The 22,575-nt window shown below is 35.4% G+C and overlaps 1 protein-coding gene across 1 annotated transcript; it reads right to left on the bottom strand.

Annotated features, from left to right (window-relative positions):
• Positions 1–14,556: 14,556 nt before the first annotated feature.
• Positions 14,557–21,063, bottom strand: LOC134228550 (carbonic anhydrase-like). Its single transcript, XM_062710203.1, has 6 exons — positions 20,810–21,063; positions 20,344–20,489; positions 17,683–17,775; positions 16,561–16,627; positions 16,318–16,475; positions 14,557–15,021 (listed from the first exon to the last, which is right to left on the bottom strand). Exons 1-6 carry the CDS (start codon positions 21,042–21,044, stop codon positions 14,839–14,841), a joined length of 882 nt encoding a protein of 293 aa, XP_062566187.1. The 5' UTR covers positions 21,045–21,063; the 3' UTR covers positions 14,557–14,838.
• Positions 21,064–22,575: the final 1,512 nt, after the last annotated feature.

Here is a 22,575-nt window from a genome sequence, read left to right as displayed (position 1 = left end):
CAATTCCCTATGGACTAAAGAAGACCCCTATTGATTTTGAGGTCAAAAGGTCAAAGGTCAAGGTCATAAATAAGCAAATTCTGTCTGTTGTAACACTTTCGTTTCCACACGATATCTCTAGAACCATTTGAGCTATTGCAATGAAATTTTACATAACAACTCCCTGTGGCCTAATGAAGACCCCTATTGATTTTGAGGTAAAAAGGTCAAAGTTCAAGGTCGTAAATTTATACATTCTGTCTGTGTGTAACACTATCATTTCCGGGCGATATTTCAAGAAGATTTTGAGCTTATGCAATGTAATTTTATACCAAAACTCCCTAGGACGTCTCTCGCCCCTCTCAAAGTGCCCCGCCCCGTTTGTTTTATTAGTATTTATAGTATTACATGTCGCTATTTTTTAGCGCAGGGGCATGAGGAGAGTTACTGCGTATAAAACAGGTTCTCGGCGGACTTTTTGTTCTTATTACATCTATTAGAACTGTTTAATAAAGGCTAAATAAATAAAACACCATAGATTGTGTAAAATTTTGAGAATACCGAACATGAAAATATGAATATATATATGTATGTGACTTCAGTTCTGCATATACTTTACTCCGAGTAAAGCGATTCCGTGATCTAGTGGTTATGTCACTCGCTTCAAATGTAAGAGGTCCCGGGATCGAATCTCGGCCGATTCATTCTTTCTTCTTTTTTTTTCGAAATAGTTTTTTTTTTTTTTACTAAATGATAGTATTCAGCATGTGAAATGAAAAATTTATGAGGTTATAAAATCATCATTACAGTGTGATAAATATTCCATATAAAAAGAGTCTTCTATACACATAATAAAGAATAAGCAATCAAATCTTTATATGCATATTGACATACATGTATTTTATTTGCTTCAGTATACATGTATACATTTAATAATTCTACAAATTCAGTCAGGGGGATCCGATTTTTTACCTAAGCGGGGGACACGAATTCTCTGAATTAGCTTGTTTTTTTTGGTAAGTCTTTCTTTTACCTACCAGTAAATGAATACTACATCAAAACGATAAATATTTTTTTTCAAAATTGTATCACAAACATAAATGATTACACAAATCTAAATTTGGCTAGGGATAAAAATCCCACAAACACACAATAGAGAGACGGGCTATGCTGTGTCACGGCGCTGGAGTGCGTGTACTTGTACTTATGGACAGTTCTATCATGTAGATGTTGAACAGGGCGGTGATTATTTTCCATGATTGTGGTTCCATTGTCTGAATGCAATGTTCTGAGTGCCTCCATCTAAAATTTAAAAAGGAAATCATGATCTATCATAGTATCCAATATTTACTTAAAGCTGTCATATACCGGTATATTCTTTACTTTTTTTTTTTTCAGAATACCCAGTTCAATATACGTCTACCATAATACTAGCGCCAAAGGATAAAAAGAAACTAATAAAAATTGTTACATGTAGATGTTACTGGCCCTTTTCCAACACTCACTTTTCAATTCTGTTCGTTTCAAAGTAAGACGTCAAATTAACACCAAGTACCGAATTTCTTCTTGTTGTAAAAAACTTATATGATATTAGTACCTGAGATTCTGAAATACTTCGGGTGATCAAATACCGTCCACGTGACACTCTGAAAACATTCCGGAGTCGTTACACTTCCGTAATATCGGAAGTATGACGTCATCGAAGACGATTCCATCATATCGTCAAGTTTGAATGTTACCTCGTGATGGTCATCTAAAAATTTAAATAAAGATAAATATTGAGTAAGTGAATAGGATCCATACTCTTACCAAGCAAACATTTCCTGTTGCTATGCAGTCTTTTGATTTTTATACAGGTCTGTTCTTTGGGTTTTAGAATATTATTCTTACTAAACTTGAAATAAAATAACTGAGTCTGTCATATTTGTTACACATTTGGATTTTTTTTACCAAAAAAAATGTATATCGCAACACAACAAAAAATCTTATAATAAACGTGATGAGTTGAACTTATTCATTGTCAACTTCGATCCCTTATTTATGTAGCAATATATCCTTATCACCTGTTTATGAAAGAAAGCTAACTACTGACAAATAAGTTGATGAAACAAGGATATCAACAGTCTCATTTCAGTCCACACTTCGCAAATTCCATTTTCGATTGAAAAATGACATTGCCAGCAAATACTGTAAAATGACTAAAATCACATATTTTGAGGGGTAAAATTTTCGTGGTTTGAATAAAAATTTATTTGTTCATGGGGATTTGATTTTGTGGTTTAAGAATTGGTCAGTAGTAATAAATATGAAAAATTGCATTTCGTGGCGGACATAAATTCGTGGGTCTCTTCATACCTTGAAAACAACGAAAATTCATGTATCTATCATGGAGCTGGATGTTAACTTACTTTTTAAAATCATTATTACACAGTTAAATGGGCTTTTTAAAAGGATGATAACTGTTCGATATCTTCAGATTTGCATTTATTGTAGGCAATGAATTTATACTGAAGTGGACCACAAGTAAACTTGAACATTTTATTCTCAATGTTATACGTGTATATACTTGGTTAAAAATCTAGCTTTTGTGTGATTTTCTATTGTCATACCTTTGTTTGACACATCTGACAAATGTGAGAAAATGGGATCAAAATGGCTATTGTTTGTGGGGCTTTTCTGCAACGACATTAAAAAACGTCAGGTTTTTGTGTATCTATTGAACTTTAACAGAAGTCACTATAATATTAAACAAAGGTCAGTCTGCATTAAACATACTCATGAATACCCTGTGTGATAATTCTGTTTTAAGGGGGAAAACCGAATAGACACTTTGATTCGGTGCGTTTTACCTGATAGAGGTAAGCAAAAGCTGCCAGACCGTCGCTGTGATTCTTTGCATCATCGAAGTTTGACTAGGAATCTTTGTGAGCAACCACATGTAGCGAAAATAAATTTAAAGAAGACTATTTTAGCTGTATTAAAATCGGAATACTAGTATATTACATAGTTTTGTTGACCATAAGATTTACGCAATGTTGACTTTAAACAGATAAACGCCATTGATTTTACCATTGTTTCTCAACTTATTGTCAGTAGCCTGCTTCGTTTTAGAAATTATTCTTACATAAAACATGATCTTGCGTATCGAATCAACTGGGAACCATAAACCCCCTTATGCATAAGATAACAGTTTATTGCTACATAAATAAGGGACTTCAGTTATAAGAACATTAAAAAGTCACCGAGATAATCAAAACTTAAGTGCCCATTATGTCTTTCTCTATAGTAAAATATCAAAATGTGATAAAAGATATTTCAGATGCAGTTGCATATATGGAATCAACATATAAATGAAAATGAATATCCATTTTTTAAAGTCCTCAATAGAGTCCAAGAGAACACTTTCAAATCATTAAACCGGAAAATTTGCTGGAAAACACAATTGTCCAGATTAACGACTGAGGTTCGATTTTATTTGAATATATTTACATTTCGAATGTCTTTGTCCGAGATAAAATTACAAATTGTAAATGTACTTTATTTCCCCATCAATGTATTGGCGCGGTTCCAAAAAACCACGTGCAGGGCGGGACAAACAGCTAGACAGAAGCAGGGCTTGGTGCGCGTGGATTCGCGGAATCAAAGCATGTAAATATAAGGAATAACTGTCAGATTTTTCAATTTCATGACGATGATCAATCGATTGGCTTGCGTGATAATTTTATGCATAAACGCCTTTGGCGTTTATGCAAATTATCACGCAAGCCAATCGATTGATCACATCATGAAATCGAAAAATAAGACAGTTATTCCTTAAATAACTCACCTCTAGCGGATAATGCGCCCCTGTAACGTTGAATTTTGACCCGAGTTGAAAATTGACCCGGGGGTTATTTTTCAACGTTGAATACTGAGACCTAAGATGTTGAATTCAGATCCTAGTCCGTTGAAAACTGAGCCGGGTCGTGGAATTTTGATCATGAATCCGGTTCCAAATTCAACAGCATAAAAACACATATTTATGACTTGGTTTTCACAACTGTGATTTAATCCATGGGCGTCGGCATCGGACAGGGCAGGGGGAGGGGTAGGGATGCTTAGCCCCCCCCCCCACTTTTTTGCAAAGATAGACATAATTAATATCAATCGGAACTTCACTCGACCTTTTCCGTCAAGTCGAGATTCTCGACTTGACTGAAAATGCCGAGTGATGTTTCGATTGAATTAATATAGGCATTGAACAAAGTGAAGTTGGTTTAGCCCCCCCCCCCCCCCCCCTTTTCAACAGGCACGTGACAGTGTAGTCAAAGAAAGAAAAATAAGTGGTAGTGCTTGATAATAAAAAGAAATCGGATCCTAACAACCCCCAAACCCCGCCCGCCCCCCCCCCCCCCCCCCCCGAAATAGAATTTTCGGGTTTGAACCACTAGTTTTGACAATGGACAATTTTTTTTTCTTTTTTTGTCAGTAATTTTTAAAATTTGATTTTTTTTCTTTTTCAATTACCCCCCCCCCCCCCCCCCCCCCCCCGCACTTTAAATTTGTCCCGACACCAATGTAATCAATACACACTTAGACTCTAATTCAGTTGTATTCTTAGAATAAAATATTAACAAAAATATCTTAGATTTAAAAGTTACATGTAGTTTAAAATCGCAATATTTCGTGTAATATTTATTTTAAAAAAATCATTAGTATATGTAAATCATTAGTATATATAAATCCTGTTAGTATACATAGTTACTCAATATACAATTTAGTTCAGAAATTTGTTTATCTATATTTGTTTCTTGCTAAGAACACTTCATTTACTTCAATCTTAAAATTTGTAATATTAGTATTTGGGAAATGGTGAGAGTTTAACGCATGATGCACGCACGTTTTAATGCTTATTTAGTTGTGCACAACATTAATAACTTATAATGTCCAACTTCAAAAACGGATTTTTTTTTTTCAAAATAAAAGGTTTAGTGATCTTTTTGTCATAGTTAATCAAACAGTTGAAAAACGAACCCCACAATACAGATTTATTTTGCTAAATAGAGGATGGAGAGGGGAGTGATCTCCACTTTTTGGGATGTTTCAATTTGCTAATAAAATCTTGTTCCATGGCAGATTTAGAGATGATGGTTTCATCATTTTCAATGGTTCTGAGACTGAGATTCTCGATTTCTTGAACTTGGCAATCAGTTTCATCCGCACTTAAAATTAATTTCACCTTTGAAATCTCTGTTGATTCAGTAAACTTTTTAGACACAAAAGTTTACAAAGGAAGAAAATTTCAAGAATCAAACAAACTTATATCAAATCTTAATAAAACCAACAAACAATTTCCAATATCTACACAGAAAGTTCTCACAACCCAGCGGTATTCAAAGGTTTCGTTAAAGGTAAATGCAAACGGCATGTGAGAAACACTTGTCAAAGAGAGGCTTCTCTGATATAGAAATAGATCCTATTATCACAGGAATACATGTAATTGGAACAGACAAAAATGAGTTCTTAAATAAAAGCAACGGCCAATTGAGGCCCCACAATAAATTGATTATGGTTCCAAAATGTAATCTGAGAGTCAACGGACTAAAAAACGCATCTTAAAATACTGGAAAGAAACGGAAACAGACACAAGAAATATTTTCCTCGGAACCAATTAAAGCTTATAGCAAAGACAAAAGCAAAGGCGATTATGATATAATTTTTAGATCATGTTTACCACAAGAATACACTGCTAAGGTGGATCCCTGATGAGGCAGGCCTTCGTTAGGGAAAGTACCCGTTACAAAAACTGCCGAACACTCTTTACTATATTTCTATATATACTAATGAAGAATTATATTTCCAACAGAAAGGAATGCCTGGTTTAGAAGTTTGGTTCAGAGTGTAGGGTCCTAATAAATTTCATGGACAATTTTGGCCGATTGATGTCTTTATTTTCACACCAGATTTCCAGGATTTTTGTTTTATTCCCTATTCATAGTTTTATAGTTATTTATAGATGTTATGGATTTTTAGAAAGTATTGTCAAATAATTAACTTGCCATGCTTGAAGATAACTGAAATCGTGCACTAATCAAAATATACATATATACATGGGATGATAGGTTTATTTCTATTAGTCTTGAAAAGGGAAAAAAAATTGAAACTGAAATATAAGTAAAGAGATACTGATAAATCCCGTAAAACAACCTCCAAGTTCAAATAATGTTCAAATTCTGAGATGGGGTCAATATTCAACAGGGTCAATTTTCAACTTGTTGAGGTCATCAAGGATAAGAAAAAAAAATTATCAAGCTGTTGAAAAATGACCCCGGGTATAAATTCAACGACTTTTGGTCTCAATTTTCAACGGAGAAAAAACACCCCTGGTTCAATATTCAACGTTGAAAAATGACCCCCGGTTCAATTTTCAACTCGGGTCAATATTCAACGTTACACCCCATCAATCGAGTGTTCAGAACCTACGGTGGAGTTACCGCCCCAATGAAAATGGAACTGGTCTATTTTGTATTTACCGTGTAACCCTCCGCCGCTTATTTAAACATCATGGGAAACTTGAATCATTACTGAAAAAGTAAATATCAATATGAAAATGTTTATAGAATAATATAAGTCGGGATATTGCTCTCCTAGTATTTAAAACAAAGTTTGAATAATTAGAGCAAAGTTTGATTAATATACATAAGATAAAGACTAAAAAATGCATCGAAAAACATTTAATGTTAAAAAAAAACAGGATGATCTTGCACAAGAAGTGACCACTACTTGCAGCTCAATAAAATACACATTCAGTCTTGTATTTTTGAATATTATACTTTCATGTAAATTACTTGAATCTGATTCGTCGAGAAACATTTGATAAAACACACTACTACCCGCTGAATAATGAAGCCACGCCCTCCTGCGTAGCAACAGTCAACATTGCTTGACGACGGGTGGTATTACAAAAAATAGCGACTGCGCGGAATTTATGCGCGCACGGTTCACTGTAACATGTATTTGTATAAAACATTCAGTATAATATAATAAATAGTGCATGTAGTTGAGTGTAACATTGAAAATTTTCACCCCTCGAAAACCATTGTCAACCTCGGCTGCGCCTCGGTTGACAATGGTTTTCTTGGGGTGAAAATTTTCAATGTTACGTACTCAACTACATGCGATATTTATATAATGTGTATAGGAAAAGAAGCTTACGTGAATGTCCGGTGTTGGTCATGTTTTCATGTGTTGATTCTTGGTGATGTTCCAGTGTAAAGGCGTCGTGAGTGGTCTCTTGTGTTATACTTTTATGCAGTTCGATCTATGGGGGACTGATGGGTTTCGGCACATATTGGATAGACCTGTACTACTCCAGGTACTGGGACCGGAATAATCCCACGTGACCCCGAAGGCTGCAATAATAACACAAAAAGAACACCTGTTTATCTTTATGGGCCTTTATCATTATTTATCAAGAAAACATTGCCTATCTTTGAAGAACAATAAATACGAAATAATTTATTGCACTGTCCGGTTACTGTGTTATAAACAATATACACGTACCGGGGTATTTATTTAAATTTGTTGATTGTCTTGAAAATTTAATAATCTGCATCATTTACCATGGACGACAAAAAGCACCAAGATATATAAACATCTTCTGAGAACTAGCTGTAATTCTTTCTGATAAATAAAAAAAGTCTATACAAAGTTTGCTTTACCTATACCCCGAACAGGGCGGAGGGTTTAGGGTATGAGGTTTTAAAGTAATATCATATTGTAAATTTTGCGTTTACCTCTTCCTTGTAAATTCATAATTCACAACATGATAGTAAGAAAAAATATATGGAGAAAACGAACGACCAGTACTCAAGCTCAAAGATAGTTAAATTAAATTCATCACGTTTATCTTAAAGCTTGGTTGTTGGATTACCATTAACGTCATTTTCAAGGTCACCGGGATATAACGTATCGACATAAAAATGGAAATGATCATGATTAATTGACAATACGTCGTCGATATATCTAACAGGATGTCTTTTCTTCTTTTCACATAGATATATGGATTTTGGACAAAGTCTGCTTCATATGAATACAAAAATAGGTCCGCTAATAACGGGGCGCAATTGGTACCCATGGGAAATTCCAGTAGAGTGTTGGAAGAGGCGGTCCTTTGGATGAGACCTTTAGAACCGAGGCCCCTCGTTACAACAGGCGTAGGCACGATAAAGATCCCTCTCTGTTCAATGGTCCTGAGTGTCGAATAAAGGTCAAAATTTGTATAATATGCATAGTGGGGTACTTCACACAACAGCTTAACACTGGAGCATTCCTCTTGATTCATCCGATTTTTATCATAATTTAATTTGTAATTAAAAAATCCCTGAAAAGTTTTTTTGCTCTAGACAGACTGAAACAAGTCAGAACTTTGAATTTTAAAGTTAAAACAATCTGTAAGATAAAATTTAAAGAAAAATGATAATTGAAAGTAGCATCTTTCAATACCTAAAATACTGTAAAAATTCTTGACTGTTCTCAGAACTACTGCTGATATTTAGAATGCTTACCATTTTCTTTGCTAGAAGGAATCTCAAACAGAGATGTAAGAAAAATAAGTATCTTCGATTATTAATGATTTAGAGGAAATGAGAGCTTAGTCTTTTAAATAGTTCAGAGTGGTGAAGGCGGAGCTGAGTATTCATTGTAATGTGATATTACAGATGGTTTGTCTGTGAATATTTTTTCCCCATTAATTATTCATTGAAATAAACTAAACAAATTCTGTTGTCAAAACAAAAGAGTATTTACCAAAGAACCCATGAGCAGGTCACCTTGAATTTTGTCCGTTCCAACTTTCAGCAAATTGATCAAATGAAAATGCTTGGTGGATCAAAAAAAGCTAAGATGGTCCCTATGATGCATCAAACAATATTATGCAATTATAGAATGGGTTTGATAGCAGTTTCTTTATCAAAGCCCCCCTCCACCCTCCGAAATAGGCTTTTAATGTCTGGGAAATAAGTAAATAAGTTTAAGGTTTTTTTATCTTTTTGTTTTGTTTTGTTTTTTTTTTTCTTTTTTTTTGGCTTGTCAAGAAATTTCTTGGTTGGAAAATTTTTTTGGACTGGGTGTACCCAACCCCCTGCTCCGGAAAAAAATCCTGGATTCGCTCTTGTGAATGAATACAATATGAAATGCTGATTTCTTAAATCCCTACAAAACAACTGAAAACAGAATAAGGATCTTTTTAGGAGGTTACATATGAGTTTAATAAAATCCTGCAAATGCTTATGATGTAGCTTTTGCTATCACAGTTACTAAGTAGTACACAAAGGTCATCAAATCGCGTCTTTTTCTTTCTTTCATTTTATTTTATTTCTTTATTTATTTTAGATCGAAGTAATTTACGATGATTTCCATTTCTACATAGCATTAAATAGATTATACCCCCATTAATTGTAAAAACCCCATAAGTCAACTGTTCATTAGTTTGGGTGCAATATTATATTACAGTTTAAATAAATATTTAATCATTGACCTAATTGTATTAACAAAATTTAGAACTTGTAACCACAAACTCCCAGTAGAATCAGGTAGATGGACTAATACTGAAAGATCTTTAAGATTATGTAATTTATGTAACAAAAATACTTTGGGGGATGAATTTCACTATATAATGGAGTGTCCATATTTTTTGTCTTTACGGGTAAAACTTATTGATAAGAAGTATTGTTTTCATGTAAATACTTATAAATTTGAGAAAATTATGTCCATCACAAATGTTGATTCACTGTTTAAACTGTCTTGTATATAATTATGTAAATATGTTCCTGTACCTCATATGCCATTGTATGGTCTGAGTGTAAATAAACAAACAAAAAACTTCTTGATCTTTGAAAACGGTTTAAAATCCAGACAAGGCATATAAAGGAATGTAATAAAGACAATGCAAATCACATTCTGACAATGACTGTGTTAAAGAGTGTGCATTATATATCAGTTCGATATGGATGTCCTTATAACCTCTGGTACCTGAAGGTGCCTTTTGCAAATCTGCTTCATACCTTGTGTCTTCTTGTCTGCAGACGAAGGTTGATTTCTAACTATACATTTGATGCCTCCCCCTTCCTCACTGCGATTACAAAAGGGTACAATGCATGTGTATATTCATATAAATTTTATTTTGTTGTTGAAATTGATTTTGATCAATAAGCATAACGAGTTGACGTAAATATGGGGAAAAATATCTAAAGACAGTGAAATTTAGTTTTTTTTTTAAAGATGACAACTTAACTTAAAACTTTAACGAGCGAAACAGTGTCCAAACTCTCCAAACAAGACACATGTTCTTGTACAGTCTGCCGAAAGAAACTTTCGCTAATGTTACAAGCAGTGACACATAATCTAAAAGATTAACAATAATTTATCCTTCAAAATATATCTTGGCCAGTCTAGCGTTCACCTCGTCATCGATCACAACGTTCCTGGAGAGAATGCTACCGAGGTACGTGAACTTGTCCACTACATTTAGCCGTTGGTTGTTGATGGTGATGTTGGGATCAACATACGGTTTGCCTGGTGCTGGCTGGTGCATGACTTCGGTCTTCTTTATGCTGATAGTAAGGCCAAAGTTGTGGCAGGCATCAGAGGACTTGTCAACGCTGTGCTACATATTCACCTCGGAGGTAGCGTTGAGGGCAGAATCATCAGCAAACAGGAGGTCGTTGATGGTGTCCGATTGAACCTACTTCGCTTTTAGACGTCTGAGGTTGAAGACTGAGCCGTCAAAGCGCCATTTGATGCCAATACCAGTGTCCGTGCTATCGAAGGCATCAGTCAGCATACCGGAGAACATCAAGCTGAAGAGCATCGGGACAAGGACGCAGCCCTGCTTCACTCCATTGGAGACAGAGAATGGCTCTGAAGATTCGCCGCCGTCTTGGACTCTCGCCTGCATCCCATCGTGCAGCTGTCGAACGATGGTGATGAATTTTGTTGGGCATCCGTACCTCGCCATGATTCGCCAACGGCCTTCTCTGCTATAAGTGTCAAAACCCTTGGTCAGATCGACGTAAGTGGAGTACAGGTCGGAGTTCTGTTCCTGACACTTCTCTTGCAGCTGACGTGCAGCGAACACCATGTCGATTGTACCGCGATTCTTCCGGAAGCCGCACTGACTCTCGGGCAGGAGGCCATCCTCAAGGTGTTTAATGAGACGGTTAAGTAGAACCCGCGCTAGCGTCTTGCCTGCGATGGAGAGAATTTTAGGGAAATCCCATGGTGGTTGTCGCAGGCCTGTCTATTTCCCTTTCGCTTGAACAGGTGGATGATTGAGGCATGCTTGAGGTCTTGAGGCACCTTCTCTTGGTCCCAAATGAGCTCAGACAGATGGTGGAGTTTATCGACGAGAGCCATGCCCCCTTCTTTGTAAATCTCAGCTGGGATGGAGTCTCCTCCAGGTGCTTTGCCAGTTGACGACAGCCTTATTGTTTCTGGATCTCTTCCAACGTGGGAACGGCGTCCAATGACTGGTTGATGGGAACCTGGGGCAGTCGGTTGATGGCTTCGTCGTTGATGGTAGAGGGACGGTTCAGAACACCATTGGGGCAGTGGGCAGTAACTCACGACCTGCAATGGCCTGACGCCCCTTCCCTCCACTGGTCCGGGTAGAGCGAACCCGAAAACTCTTAAGGGAGATTCCTCTAGGAGAGCACTCTCTAGACAAAGCCCTGACGGGTCTCAAACCCCCGTTGATTGAGGGATTGCCTACCTACAACGCATGTAAAGACTGTGTACCGGCGGACTCCGCGGAGGAAACCGTGAGGGAATAAGTAGCCAAAATGAGAACATCATGTCTCTGAGGTCATGCTCAAATGCCGAACTCATTCGGTCATACGTGGAAAAATAATACGGAAAGCTTATTTAGTAAGCCCGCCCGACGAAGTTGTTATATAGAGACATTTGGAGTAAGAAGTTGATCCATACCTAGCGGGTTCGAATGACGTGGGGATTGGTCCTTCTGGACCGTATAGACCCTCAGACCTAGTCCTAGGCTGCTATTGCACTAGGTGCAGACACGAAAGAGATTCTTCGCTGTAAAAGGTTCCAAGTGCCGAGTACAAGTTTAAATTGGAAGGAATCAGGTACAATGTAGAAGCAAGCATCTCCTGCTGACCGACAACATCTGCCGAGTGCTTCAGGTAAATGGAGAAAGAATCCGTGTAATTTAAAATGAAATTGGTACTAGTATGTCATACGTATCTTTCTATTGTAAATATTCAAATATGAAACTGATTTACCAGACTCTGTGGGTTTTTTTTTTTATTTCGATCTTAGGCCAGTTGTAGGCATAAGAATGAGTGTTGTTTATTGAAAAAAGGTCGTCGATATATTGAAGACCACACCAAGAGACTTCCTCTTTACTTGTAGAAGTTCTTCATAAATCTGCCTCATATGAATACATATGAATATATATGAATTAAAAATCGGGTCTGTTTATGACGTAAAGCAAACTGTACCCATGGGAATCCCAACAGATAGTTGGAAAACCTGGGGCCAGTTTTGCAAAAGAACTTGCAAATAAGACCAAAATTTGATTCTACATTTAACTTTTTGATTAACATTATATTGACAACGGTTTTAATCTTTTTAAAAGGAATAGAAAGTTATGTCAACAATAGCAACTTTAAACAGAACAATTAATTTCACAGTGAAATAAATGTAGGAAAATAAATAAGAAAACTGTCTACAAGTATATTTTAAAAAATAATTACACTAAAAAGATATTTTTCTTGCATGTACATATATTCATTTTGACACAGAGTGTAGAAATATGCCACTATTCTTTCAATTACATGTATAACCCTAGCAACGTTTCATTATACTGGTATCTTAACAATCTCAGTGAGCCAACTTCCTTTAAGTTGCCTGCCTTTTAGTAATAATAAGTTGCCTGGCTTTTAGTCATAAGAATTAAAATGTCTGTTACCCAAGCTTGCTTTGATAATGTCCTGGAAAATATTTATCAAAAGAGAAGTCCTGAACATGTTAGTTCTTTTTGGGCTTTTTGGGCTTTCATTTCGATAATATTTAAGTCTGTAATGTTCAGTGTTAATGGGAATACTACCTGTATTTGTTCGGTTATCAGTAGACTATATACATATACCTATTCTTCTCGTCATTTATCAGCATTTAATTTTATTGCAAAGATATTTACTCATGGTGCAATTAAAAAAAGAGCCATGTGGTATAGTTGAATTTTTCATACCTAATTATTTAATCAGGTAATATATTTGCTTTACATACTTAATTAATCAGGTAGTATTTGCCTTGCATCTAAATTTTTCTTATCATTGTAAAATTATTAAATGCCCCCTTGTGAAACCATTTTTGTTATGCTTATGAGAGGGCTACTATACAGCATTGGTATTTATCTCACCTTCTACTGTAGTAGTCAGAACGGCATTTTTATGGTACAATACATGTAGGCTACAGAATACAGAGATCGTGATGAAAATGTACTTCAGCATTTTTGTTATCAAAGACTCTGCTTAAAGAATGAACTATTGAGATCATTTATTACCATAAGCATAAGTAAAACACGTCACATTCAATAGAAGCACCTCATAGAATTAACAATTCCTTACGGACTTTAACGGTACATCGTAAGTACAAGTTATGAACAAAAAGGGATACGGTTAATTAACCTTGTAATATTTGTACTTTCATTTTTTTATTAGATAACCCGCTCAAAGGAAGTTTAATCTGTGCTACAAATACTTCAAAGCACTTTGGAACTTTGTTGGCATGGAGAAGTTAATGAAAAGCTTGTCATATTCCAGACCCAATATAGAAATCATTGGAATAAGTACTTTAAACACAAGACGACAATTTTTTTTCCAGTCATCGTCTTCTATGTTGAGTCGAGAGGCCGGGCAGGCATACCATTCAACATCTTATCAATTCTGCAAATTTGGTGTTATTCTGTCTGTACTACATACTAAGTAATTGTCTATTGAGCTAGATTGTATTCGAACGTAAAACTTGTTTTAATATTTATTATTACAGATTTTCGCAACTTTTGAAATCAACGGTCTTCTGCATATATTAACTCTTCCTTGGACTGCATGTAATATATGGAGATAAAGAACAGTATTCAAGCTCAAAGTCAATTAAACAATACAATATAGGAGCAGAGCAAACATGGTCCTCTAAAACATCAGAGGTGCCATGGAGGAGTAAGCATTCCCTGCCGACCGGTCACACCCGCTGTATGTTCCTTGTCATGATCGGGAAATAACGGAAAAATCCGAAGTCAATTCATGCAGTATGTTTATAATGGCCTAATAATTAGTTTGAAAAATGTCAGTCACCATTTGACATGGTAAATTGTATTTGCTGACAAGGCCATTGTATCGACATTTTCATACTAATTGTTAGGCCATTATATATAATGGCCTAACAATTAGTATGAAAAATGTCAGTCAGCATTTGACTTGATATACATTGAATTTGCTGACAAGGTCATTGTATCGACCATATATATATTTTAATAATTTGTAAATATCAATTACATGTTTTATTTATATCCGTGGAATGTATTCTAATACTAATATGCAATGGGCCTCAAAAAGAGAATATAATACTAGAGATATCATAATATAAAAAAGTAAAAAATATCAAAAAAAAAAAAAAAAAGAAGCTTTTCGCGGTATCAAACTCAAAATGTATGTGTTAACAATAAAGTTCCAAGTCTATGAAAATGTCCTCAATATCTCTACATATACAAACAACCATTCCCGGCACTATATGTCTCTGAATTGATCCAGTTAAAACAATGTGATCCCCTTAATGTTATTTTAGATTGCACATGTTCAGAGGTTATTGTGAGATAAACAATAGAAACAGTAAAACTAGAAGGGGAACGTGATCTACAGAGAAGTGTCTGGCGGAGTTTGCGTACACACTGACGGTTCTTCCGTTAATGGCAAGCGGTGGGCGGAAGTTGTCGACCATTGGTTTAGTGGAACCGGAATCTTCATACAGGGCACGGAAGGAAGCCAGCTACAAAAAAAAAGAAATTAGCACAAATAAATGAAACGTTCTCATGGTTAAATATGAATAACGTTGAGACGATGAAATCAAGGTATAGTCTCAAGGCAAATAATATCTATGGATGCTAAATAGTAAAGAAGTCAATTTGTTGCGAGTTAATGGAAGAACTTAATGTCAGTATTACTGTATGGCTGAATTCATCCTCACTACGTCAGAGGTCCCGAGTCGACACGTTACCGTTGTATAGCGACGTGTGACTCGGGACTTCTGACGTGGTGAGGATTGATTGATTGATTGATTGTATGTTATTTTACGTCCCATTCGAGAATTTCTCACTCATATGGAGAAGTCACCATATACCAGTGAAGGCTTCACTCGGCACTCAGGGCCACTGAGCAGTGAGGGATCTTTATCATGCCAACGCATGCCGTGACACGGTATTTCGGTTTATAACTTTATACTGTCTCATCGGAAGGACCGGTCTCAACGTCCCCCAGTGGCATTCGAATCCGCGACGTAAGGTTCAACTCTGTACTCAGTGACTCTAGAGCAAGCGCTTTACCCACTGCGTCACGCGGGCAACGACGTTGTGGGGATTATGGAATCCGGATAGGGACATGCAGTTCACTATCGCGCCATCGAGCATGATGGTGCGATGGTGCAATAACGATGAAGCGATGGTGCGATGACAATGGAGCGATAGTGAATATCGCTTCATCGTCATTGCACCATCGTAATCGCACCATCCTGTCATCGCTTCACCGTGCTATCGCACCATTGTCATCGCAATGTCGTACCATCGTCATCGCGTTATTGCGCCATAGCTTCATCGTTATCGCACCATCGCGTCATAGCACTATCGACCTAAACCTCGATGGTGCGATCATGCGATAGTGAATTGCATGGTCCTATCCGGATTCCATAGAGGGCAGAACAAGTTGTAGTTTTTGCGGCGGTTGATCAAATGAAACGTGATTATTGTGACGAGCAATAGTATACTAGTATATGTGATGAGAATTAGCATAAAAGTGGCATTTGGAATAATCCAATTTGTCTGGACATAGATATATAGAATTTAGCAGCTATTTATAGATGACAGAATTTGGGAATGGTATTTCAAAGAATACACAAACCATGCATATTAGAAATCACATGATAAATACCCGTAATAGATAAAACAGATATGTAACATATGTTAAAACTGTAATAAAACAGAATTAAGCATTGTTAAATCCAACGAAGCAAAGACGTCCAAAAACAAAAGATACTGAACATGAACTGATTCTGTATTTGTATTATGCTCACCTGTGTTTCTGACATGGATAAAGAGTCTGCAAATACTGTCCACGTGACACTTTCGTCACAGGTGGGCGTGGTTAGACTGCCTTTGTAACGATAGAACTTTGACATACTGGCAGTCATGATGTCTTTTAGTTTCAGACCGGTGATTGATTGCGTCGCATCTATAAAAGGAGTTCTGTATCGGTTAAAAAGAAGATAACTCGTATTTCCAGTTATAGGAATGACATATCGTTGCATTAGTTTTACCTTTTGCTGTGACACTGCTTAGACCACTAACTATTGGAGCAAAGTTTGCATTATCAGAACTACCAACCTGCAAGAGTATCATTAAGAACAAAATATGTGTGAGTAAAGTCTAGAGACATGCTTCCCAAATATCTGATTTGTATTAATTTTTAATATACAACAAAGGAATCACCATCTAAACTGTTTTCAAAATTCATTAACAATAACATAATGTGTAACGGACAACTGTGATATTAGTAACGCTAGTGATTTCCTAGAGTATTATTAGATATATATGCACAAATGCCTGATAAGGTACCCCTTTTTTTTTTTTATTTGGAAACCTGTTAAAATAGCAATAATTAATTGAATCTTGGGGAGAGAAATTATTTATTAATGAAGAATATGTCATCTGACCTTAGCACCACTTTAAATTTTCTGGTACATCTAGCAAAACGGTTTGAAATTTGACTATAGCCAAGTTTTGTTTCATGCTTAATTATATAAGTCGCTTTCATGTGAAATTTTCTATGATGTTATGATGTTCAAGTTTCCTAGGGATTGTCTGAATAAGCTCAAGATACAGTTTAAATAAAGCTCATGATTTACATACTCGCAACTTCAACTAAAATCTTCTTTAATGAAACACATCATATCCGTACTTACTTTCGTTACTTTTGGAGTGACAAGAAGTTTAGCTTTCATGGTAGAAAAATGCTGTGTTCTCAGTGAAGAAATAAAAAAGTCAAAGTTTTCGTTGGCACTAATGAGAATGCTTCGTCTGACAAAGCGGTGAATGGAAGACATGTAGCTATATTTTAGGTGATTATGAGGTGATAACCAAACTATTTGCACGCGATAATTGGCAAACTTGTGCTTAGACTATATCTCTGGTCATCTTCTCTAGTTAGAGATATAGTATACTGTGTATGTATTAATAATGTCTGAAGAAAATCTTCCACACAACCACCTCATCTTGCAACTTCGATATGAAAATTTTCACAGAATGAACATTGAATAAAGCTTGACATGTAAACACTTTTACTGAAGTAGATATCGAATTGCCATAATTTTGCAAATACACATTTTTAAAAATACCACCCTATCATATTGAAATTATGGTGGGTAATTTTGTAGAAATACCTGTATAAAAAATCCCAGCACTGCTAGACCGTCAGATTGGGACAGTGCTGCATTGAGATCGGCGTAGGACGAATTGTACGTCACAATGTGAAGCTGAAATTCCAGGTAGTTTAATTAATAAGATTGTTAAATCTGAGACAAATTACAGTCTTAGATTTAAAAAATTACTGTCTTACTAGTATCTAAGTGGACTTTTTAATAAATTATAGCGTTTAACACATTTACTTGAGAAATAAAGTATGGAATTAATTTCCTACTCAGGTTTGTAATCTACCTACACTTTCAATTTCCAAACGTCCGTTCATTGTCCTCGCGTATTCAGGAAATTAGCCTTTATTTATAATTGTTGGGAAAAAAAATCAATGAATCATCATTTTTTATGTAAGAAATAATGCCAGTGATTTAATACAATGAAGCGCATTGAAGTGGTAAAATTTTCCGTTCGAATGGAACGTTTTGAGCTATATTTAGAGTGTTTATTGTCATCTTTTGACACGCCCATTTCTTTAGAAATTGATAAAACGGTCAAGTTGTTTCTTCAAATACCTGTAGAACAGGTTTTCCATAAATATAATAGCCAATCAAATTGAGGATCTAAATAAACACCGAGTAAACACGTGTTCGACCAAAACAAGTGTTGTGGTAACTTCAATAGACATGATAAGTTCAAAAATATGTACATATTCGTTGCAATCTGTGTTTAACAGAAGCGGGGAGTATCTAACTCCCTCTTCTATTTCTTTTAAAGCTCCATTTCAGTGTAACTCATGATGCTTGTCGCGAAGAATGGGATGTCCTAAAACTACGACGAATATTACTTTCTCGTTTCTAAAAATATGGGCGTGTCATTATGTTATAATTGACCTTCAAAACATGACTTTCATTGTATCTGATGTGAAATAAGTCTACAGTGTAATGCCTACTTTTAACTCTTTACTCAATACAGTAAAACATCGTTTACTAAGAACTTGCTTATTGAATTGAACATATTTTATTGTATTATATATATACAAAAAGATTGGGCACAAGTTCTCAAAACTTATTATCTCCGTCTATATAAAGATTTTTTTTAATCCAACAGAAATGAAGACTTACTTTTCACTTTGGTTTTTAAACAGGGATAAAAAGTCTCGGATAGTAAAAAGCAACATTCGATTGTATATTGTTTAACGTCCCTCTCGAGAAATTTTCACTCAAATGAAGACGCCACCATTTGCCGGTGGAGAGCTGCAAATTTTGACCTATAATCGGCACTCGGGACCATTGAGCAGGGAGGGATCTTTTACGTGCCAGCACATACTGCGACATGGGACCTCGGTTTATACGGTCTCATCTGAAGGACCGATCTCCACGTCCCGCAGTGGGATACGAACCCACGACGTAAGGATTTAATTACTCCTTACTTCGCGACTCTAGAGCAGACGCTCTAACCACTGTGCCACGCGGGCGACTGCAACATTCGAGGTTCCAATCTTATATTCGAATTTCACTGTATCTCAACGATTTGATTTAGATTTTATCATTGAACTTGTTTTGTCTCATAGGTCCATTTATAAATTTAAGTGTGTCTTGTCTAATAGAGATTTTTAAAAAATAAATTGTTCTCAATTACATCTTTAAAAATGAAAAGATAAGTTTGGTATGTATATTTGAAACCGGACAATTTAGGTACATATAACTGCAGAATGTCAACTGATCATGTTTAAAGATGCAACTATGGACTTATATAAAATAAAAGTATATCGAATTACCATTTCCACAGAAACTTTTATATTGAAAAGCACACAGATTCGTATTTTCCGATTAACTTTTTATCTAAATAAAAAGATTTAAGAGTTTGACTTTTAGTTGCCATAGATAGTAAACTACTTAGTATTTGACGAAATTTTACATCTTATTTCGACTAACATCTAATGGCAAAAGCGTAGCCACTGCTTCTTTTAAAAATGGTTTCTGAACACAGTTTAAAAGTCTCTTTATTAGATGAAAATTGGTTAGTGAATGATTTTATAGCATTTTGACTGTTAGTGTAGGAAACCGAAAATAATATATTGGACCTGTACGAATGAAAAATAACAACTTTATTATACCCCCCGCTTGAAAAGCGGGAGGGTATATAGTAATCGTTAATTCCGTCCGTCTGTACGTCTGTCCGTCCGTCCGTCCGTACGTCCGTCCTTCCGTCTGTCCGTCCGTCTGTTACGCTTTGGGGTACCCATCTCTTATCCGCAACTCCTCTCATACCACTGAATGAAATTTGATGCAACTTTCACAGAATCTTTATTACATATTGCCATTGTGCACCTCCTATTTTACTTTTTGATACACATATTTTGGGTTTCCCGGCCACAGGAAAACATTTATATTTTATGAGCTCATCGCTCACAGTACCTCTAGTATTTTATCTGTTTTAAAGAACGTATACGCATTTTTCAGAACATTTAAACGTCGATAAAAAATTCAATCAAACGGTCTTATACAAGATTAACTAGAGATGTCCATAAAGTAGGATGTCCTTACGTTTTGCTGAGTCAGGATACGAGTAGACTAGTATCAGATTAATACAAACGCAAAGTTAAAGTGGATATATATGCTTTATAAAACACATTTAGACAAATTATTTACAAATTTAAAAAAAAGTTATTTTAATCCAGTGCTTGCCTCCATGGGATAGTTAGCGCCATTAAGGGTGTGTTCCGATCCTTTACTGGAGTCGTTCCCCCAGTGAAAATGAAACTGAGCCACCTTAAATGTCCCTCCCAGTCCCCCTCCCGTCACTGTTATAGCCTCGGTAAAGGTCACCTTAGCTAGATAAATGAAGATTAGTCACCAATCACGCTTAATAATATGATCTATAATAAATTATGGTAATTTTTGATAATGATTTAATAAATAATTGTAAATATTTTTTATCTGAAATGAGATTATTTTCCTCATTTTTAGAATTAGCGTATATCTGAACAAATGTAAAAAAAAAAAATACATTTAAATTTTCATATAAATTTAATTGCTGATATGTTTTCACAATAATTTAACATGTGAAAATAGATCAATATTGCCATTTAAGAATAAAAAAAAATCACTTAAAATAGTAAGATAATGTTTTAAATTTCATGAAATATATTACCCGAGTGTCCGTTGTTAGAAAGTGTTGCAGTCAAGGTAACGTCATCGCCCGTCAATGAAAACCCCTCAAACGAGGCGGGGGTCATGGAGGATTCCGTGAGAGCGATGGGGGACTGACTCGACCCCCCACAGTTACTGTAGGTAGAGGACCAGCTACTGGGATCACTGTAGTCCCAAGCTAAACAGATGGATATAAAATAAGTAAAAATAATGTACACCTGCAGAACGAAACCCATTTTCTCCGATAATGCTGGTAATTGGGCATCCGCTCTGGGTGGCAAGGGAAGCAGCGCGGGTATTTATATGGAAGAGAAGTATCCAATGATAATTCGCCTTAGATAACTTGTTTGTAAATTGATTTGTAAGCGGTAAAACACTAGCTTTGCATGGGGTTAAATATCTTGAACAATCTCATAAAATGTTTAATTTAATTTCCACGTCGAGTTTTCTGATGGCGATAGCGAATGTTTTAAATAGAGGACCAGAAAATGTCTGAGAAGTTACCGGTACATTAACTTTATGTTAAAACCATTGGATTTATATAGCAAATGTTCGCTTTTTCAACATACCAGTATAAAAATTTAGTTAAATCAACTCGGGAAAGAAAATTACACGTTTTTTCAAATTTACTTTTGTAATCTTTTACATGAAAAAATAAAATGAAGATGGTTTAAAAGCCCCCGTCTCTCTCTCTCTCTCTCTCTCTCTCTCTCTCTCTCTCTCTCTCTCTCTCTCTCTCTCTCTGGAATCCTCATCAAAGGATTCACAGAAAATAAATTGCAAAAAAAGTCCACGAATTTTTGTTGAGATGGGTTGTGGTTGGATAGGCAAATTTGAAATAGTAAATATTCCTGGATGCTGATTCACGCTATATAGCGATAGAACTGTAAGTGCAGATTACATATAAGAACAAAGATGTTGCGGTATAATTAAAAATTGTTTGATACCCACAGATGCATAATTAAAGGTCAAAATTCGAAGGATTGATATTAATATAGTATTTTATAATCCTAAATTATTTACATATCACAACATATTTTCTTTATTAATAAGGAATCCCGTTTTCTCCTAGAAATGACCAATCACGGTGAGAAATTATTACATTCATTTTCATAATAAAAAATAATCATAAAAATTCAAAGACAATTTTCGAAAACAAATTAATAACTAAATAAAGGGTCTTAGACGAAAAACGATTCGAACATAATCTGCCTTTGAAATTTTTAATCACATGAATTATAATTTACCATGCGTTGACTGAAGGTTACTAAGGGAAATGGCTAATATGAAAACTGATACCACAGGCTGACCACAAACTCGCTACAAAATAAAAAGATCAGACAAATTGGTTGCAACAAAATTTTCGGGGTCCCTTCAATTTCTTTTAAATATTCAAATGTTGAAAATTGTACTTGAAATTACTTTAACTCACTGCAAAATTAGCTACCATGCAGACAGCAATATCTCTTTTATACACATCAAGTAATTATAGATTTACAGTGTATCTGTGTTTTTTTTTATTATTATTAAAAATAAGTTTTCTGTGCAAGAGTTTTCGTTATCTTACCATGTTGAGTATCAGCTACAGTGAGATACAGTATATCCTATGCAGTGATGTTGAATATATACGATATTTTATTTAGCAGTACAAAAAGACGTGCAATATCTATCCAATGGAACAAATAAATAAATTATCCTATCCAGTTCTCTAAACGGAAACAATATCTTATCCAAAAGTATACACAGGCACAATTTCCTATCCAGTTT

This window comes from Saccostrea cucullata, unplaced genomic scaffold (assembly GCF_032062105.1).
Source record: "Saccostrea cucullata isolate Sc308-1 unplaced genomic scaffold, CSIRO_AGI_Scuc_v1 ctg426, whole genome shotgun sequence".
Classification (NCBI taxonomy): Eukaryota; Metazoa; Mollusca; class Bivalvia; order Ostreida; family Ostreidae; genus Saccostrea; species Saccostrea cuccullata.
Note: the sequence above shows the minus strand (reverse complement) of the source record. Positions and strands in the feature narration are given on the sequence as shown.

Bases quoted from the DNA above. Each gene is read 5' to 3' on its own strand.
- LOC134228550 (XM_062710203.1), bottom strand. From the start codon at position 21,044: ATGGGTTTCGTTCTGCAGGTGTACATTATTTTTACTTATTTTATATCC. The intron at 20,490-20,809 runs GTAATATATTTC...TCATTTATCTAG, and splicing joins TTCTAACAACGGACACTCGG to CTAAGGTGACCTTTACCGAG. The intron at 17,776-20,343 runs GCAAGCACTGGA...CTGGAATTTCAG, and splicing joins GCGCTAACTATCCCATGGAG to CTTCACATTGTGACGTACAA.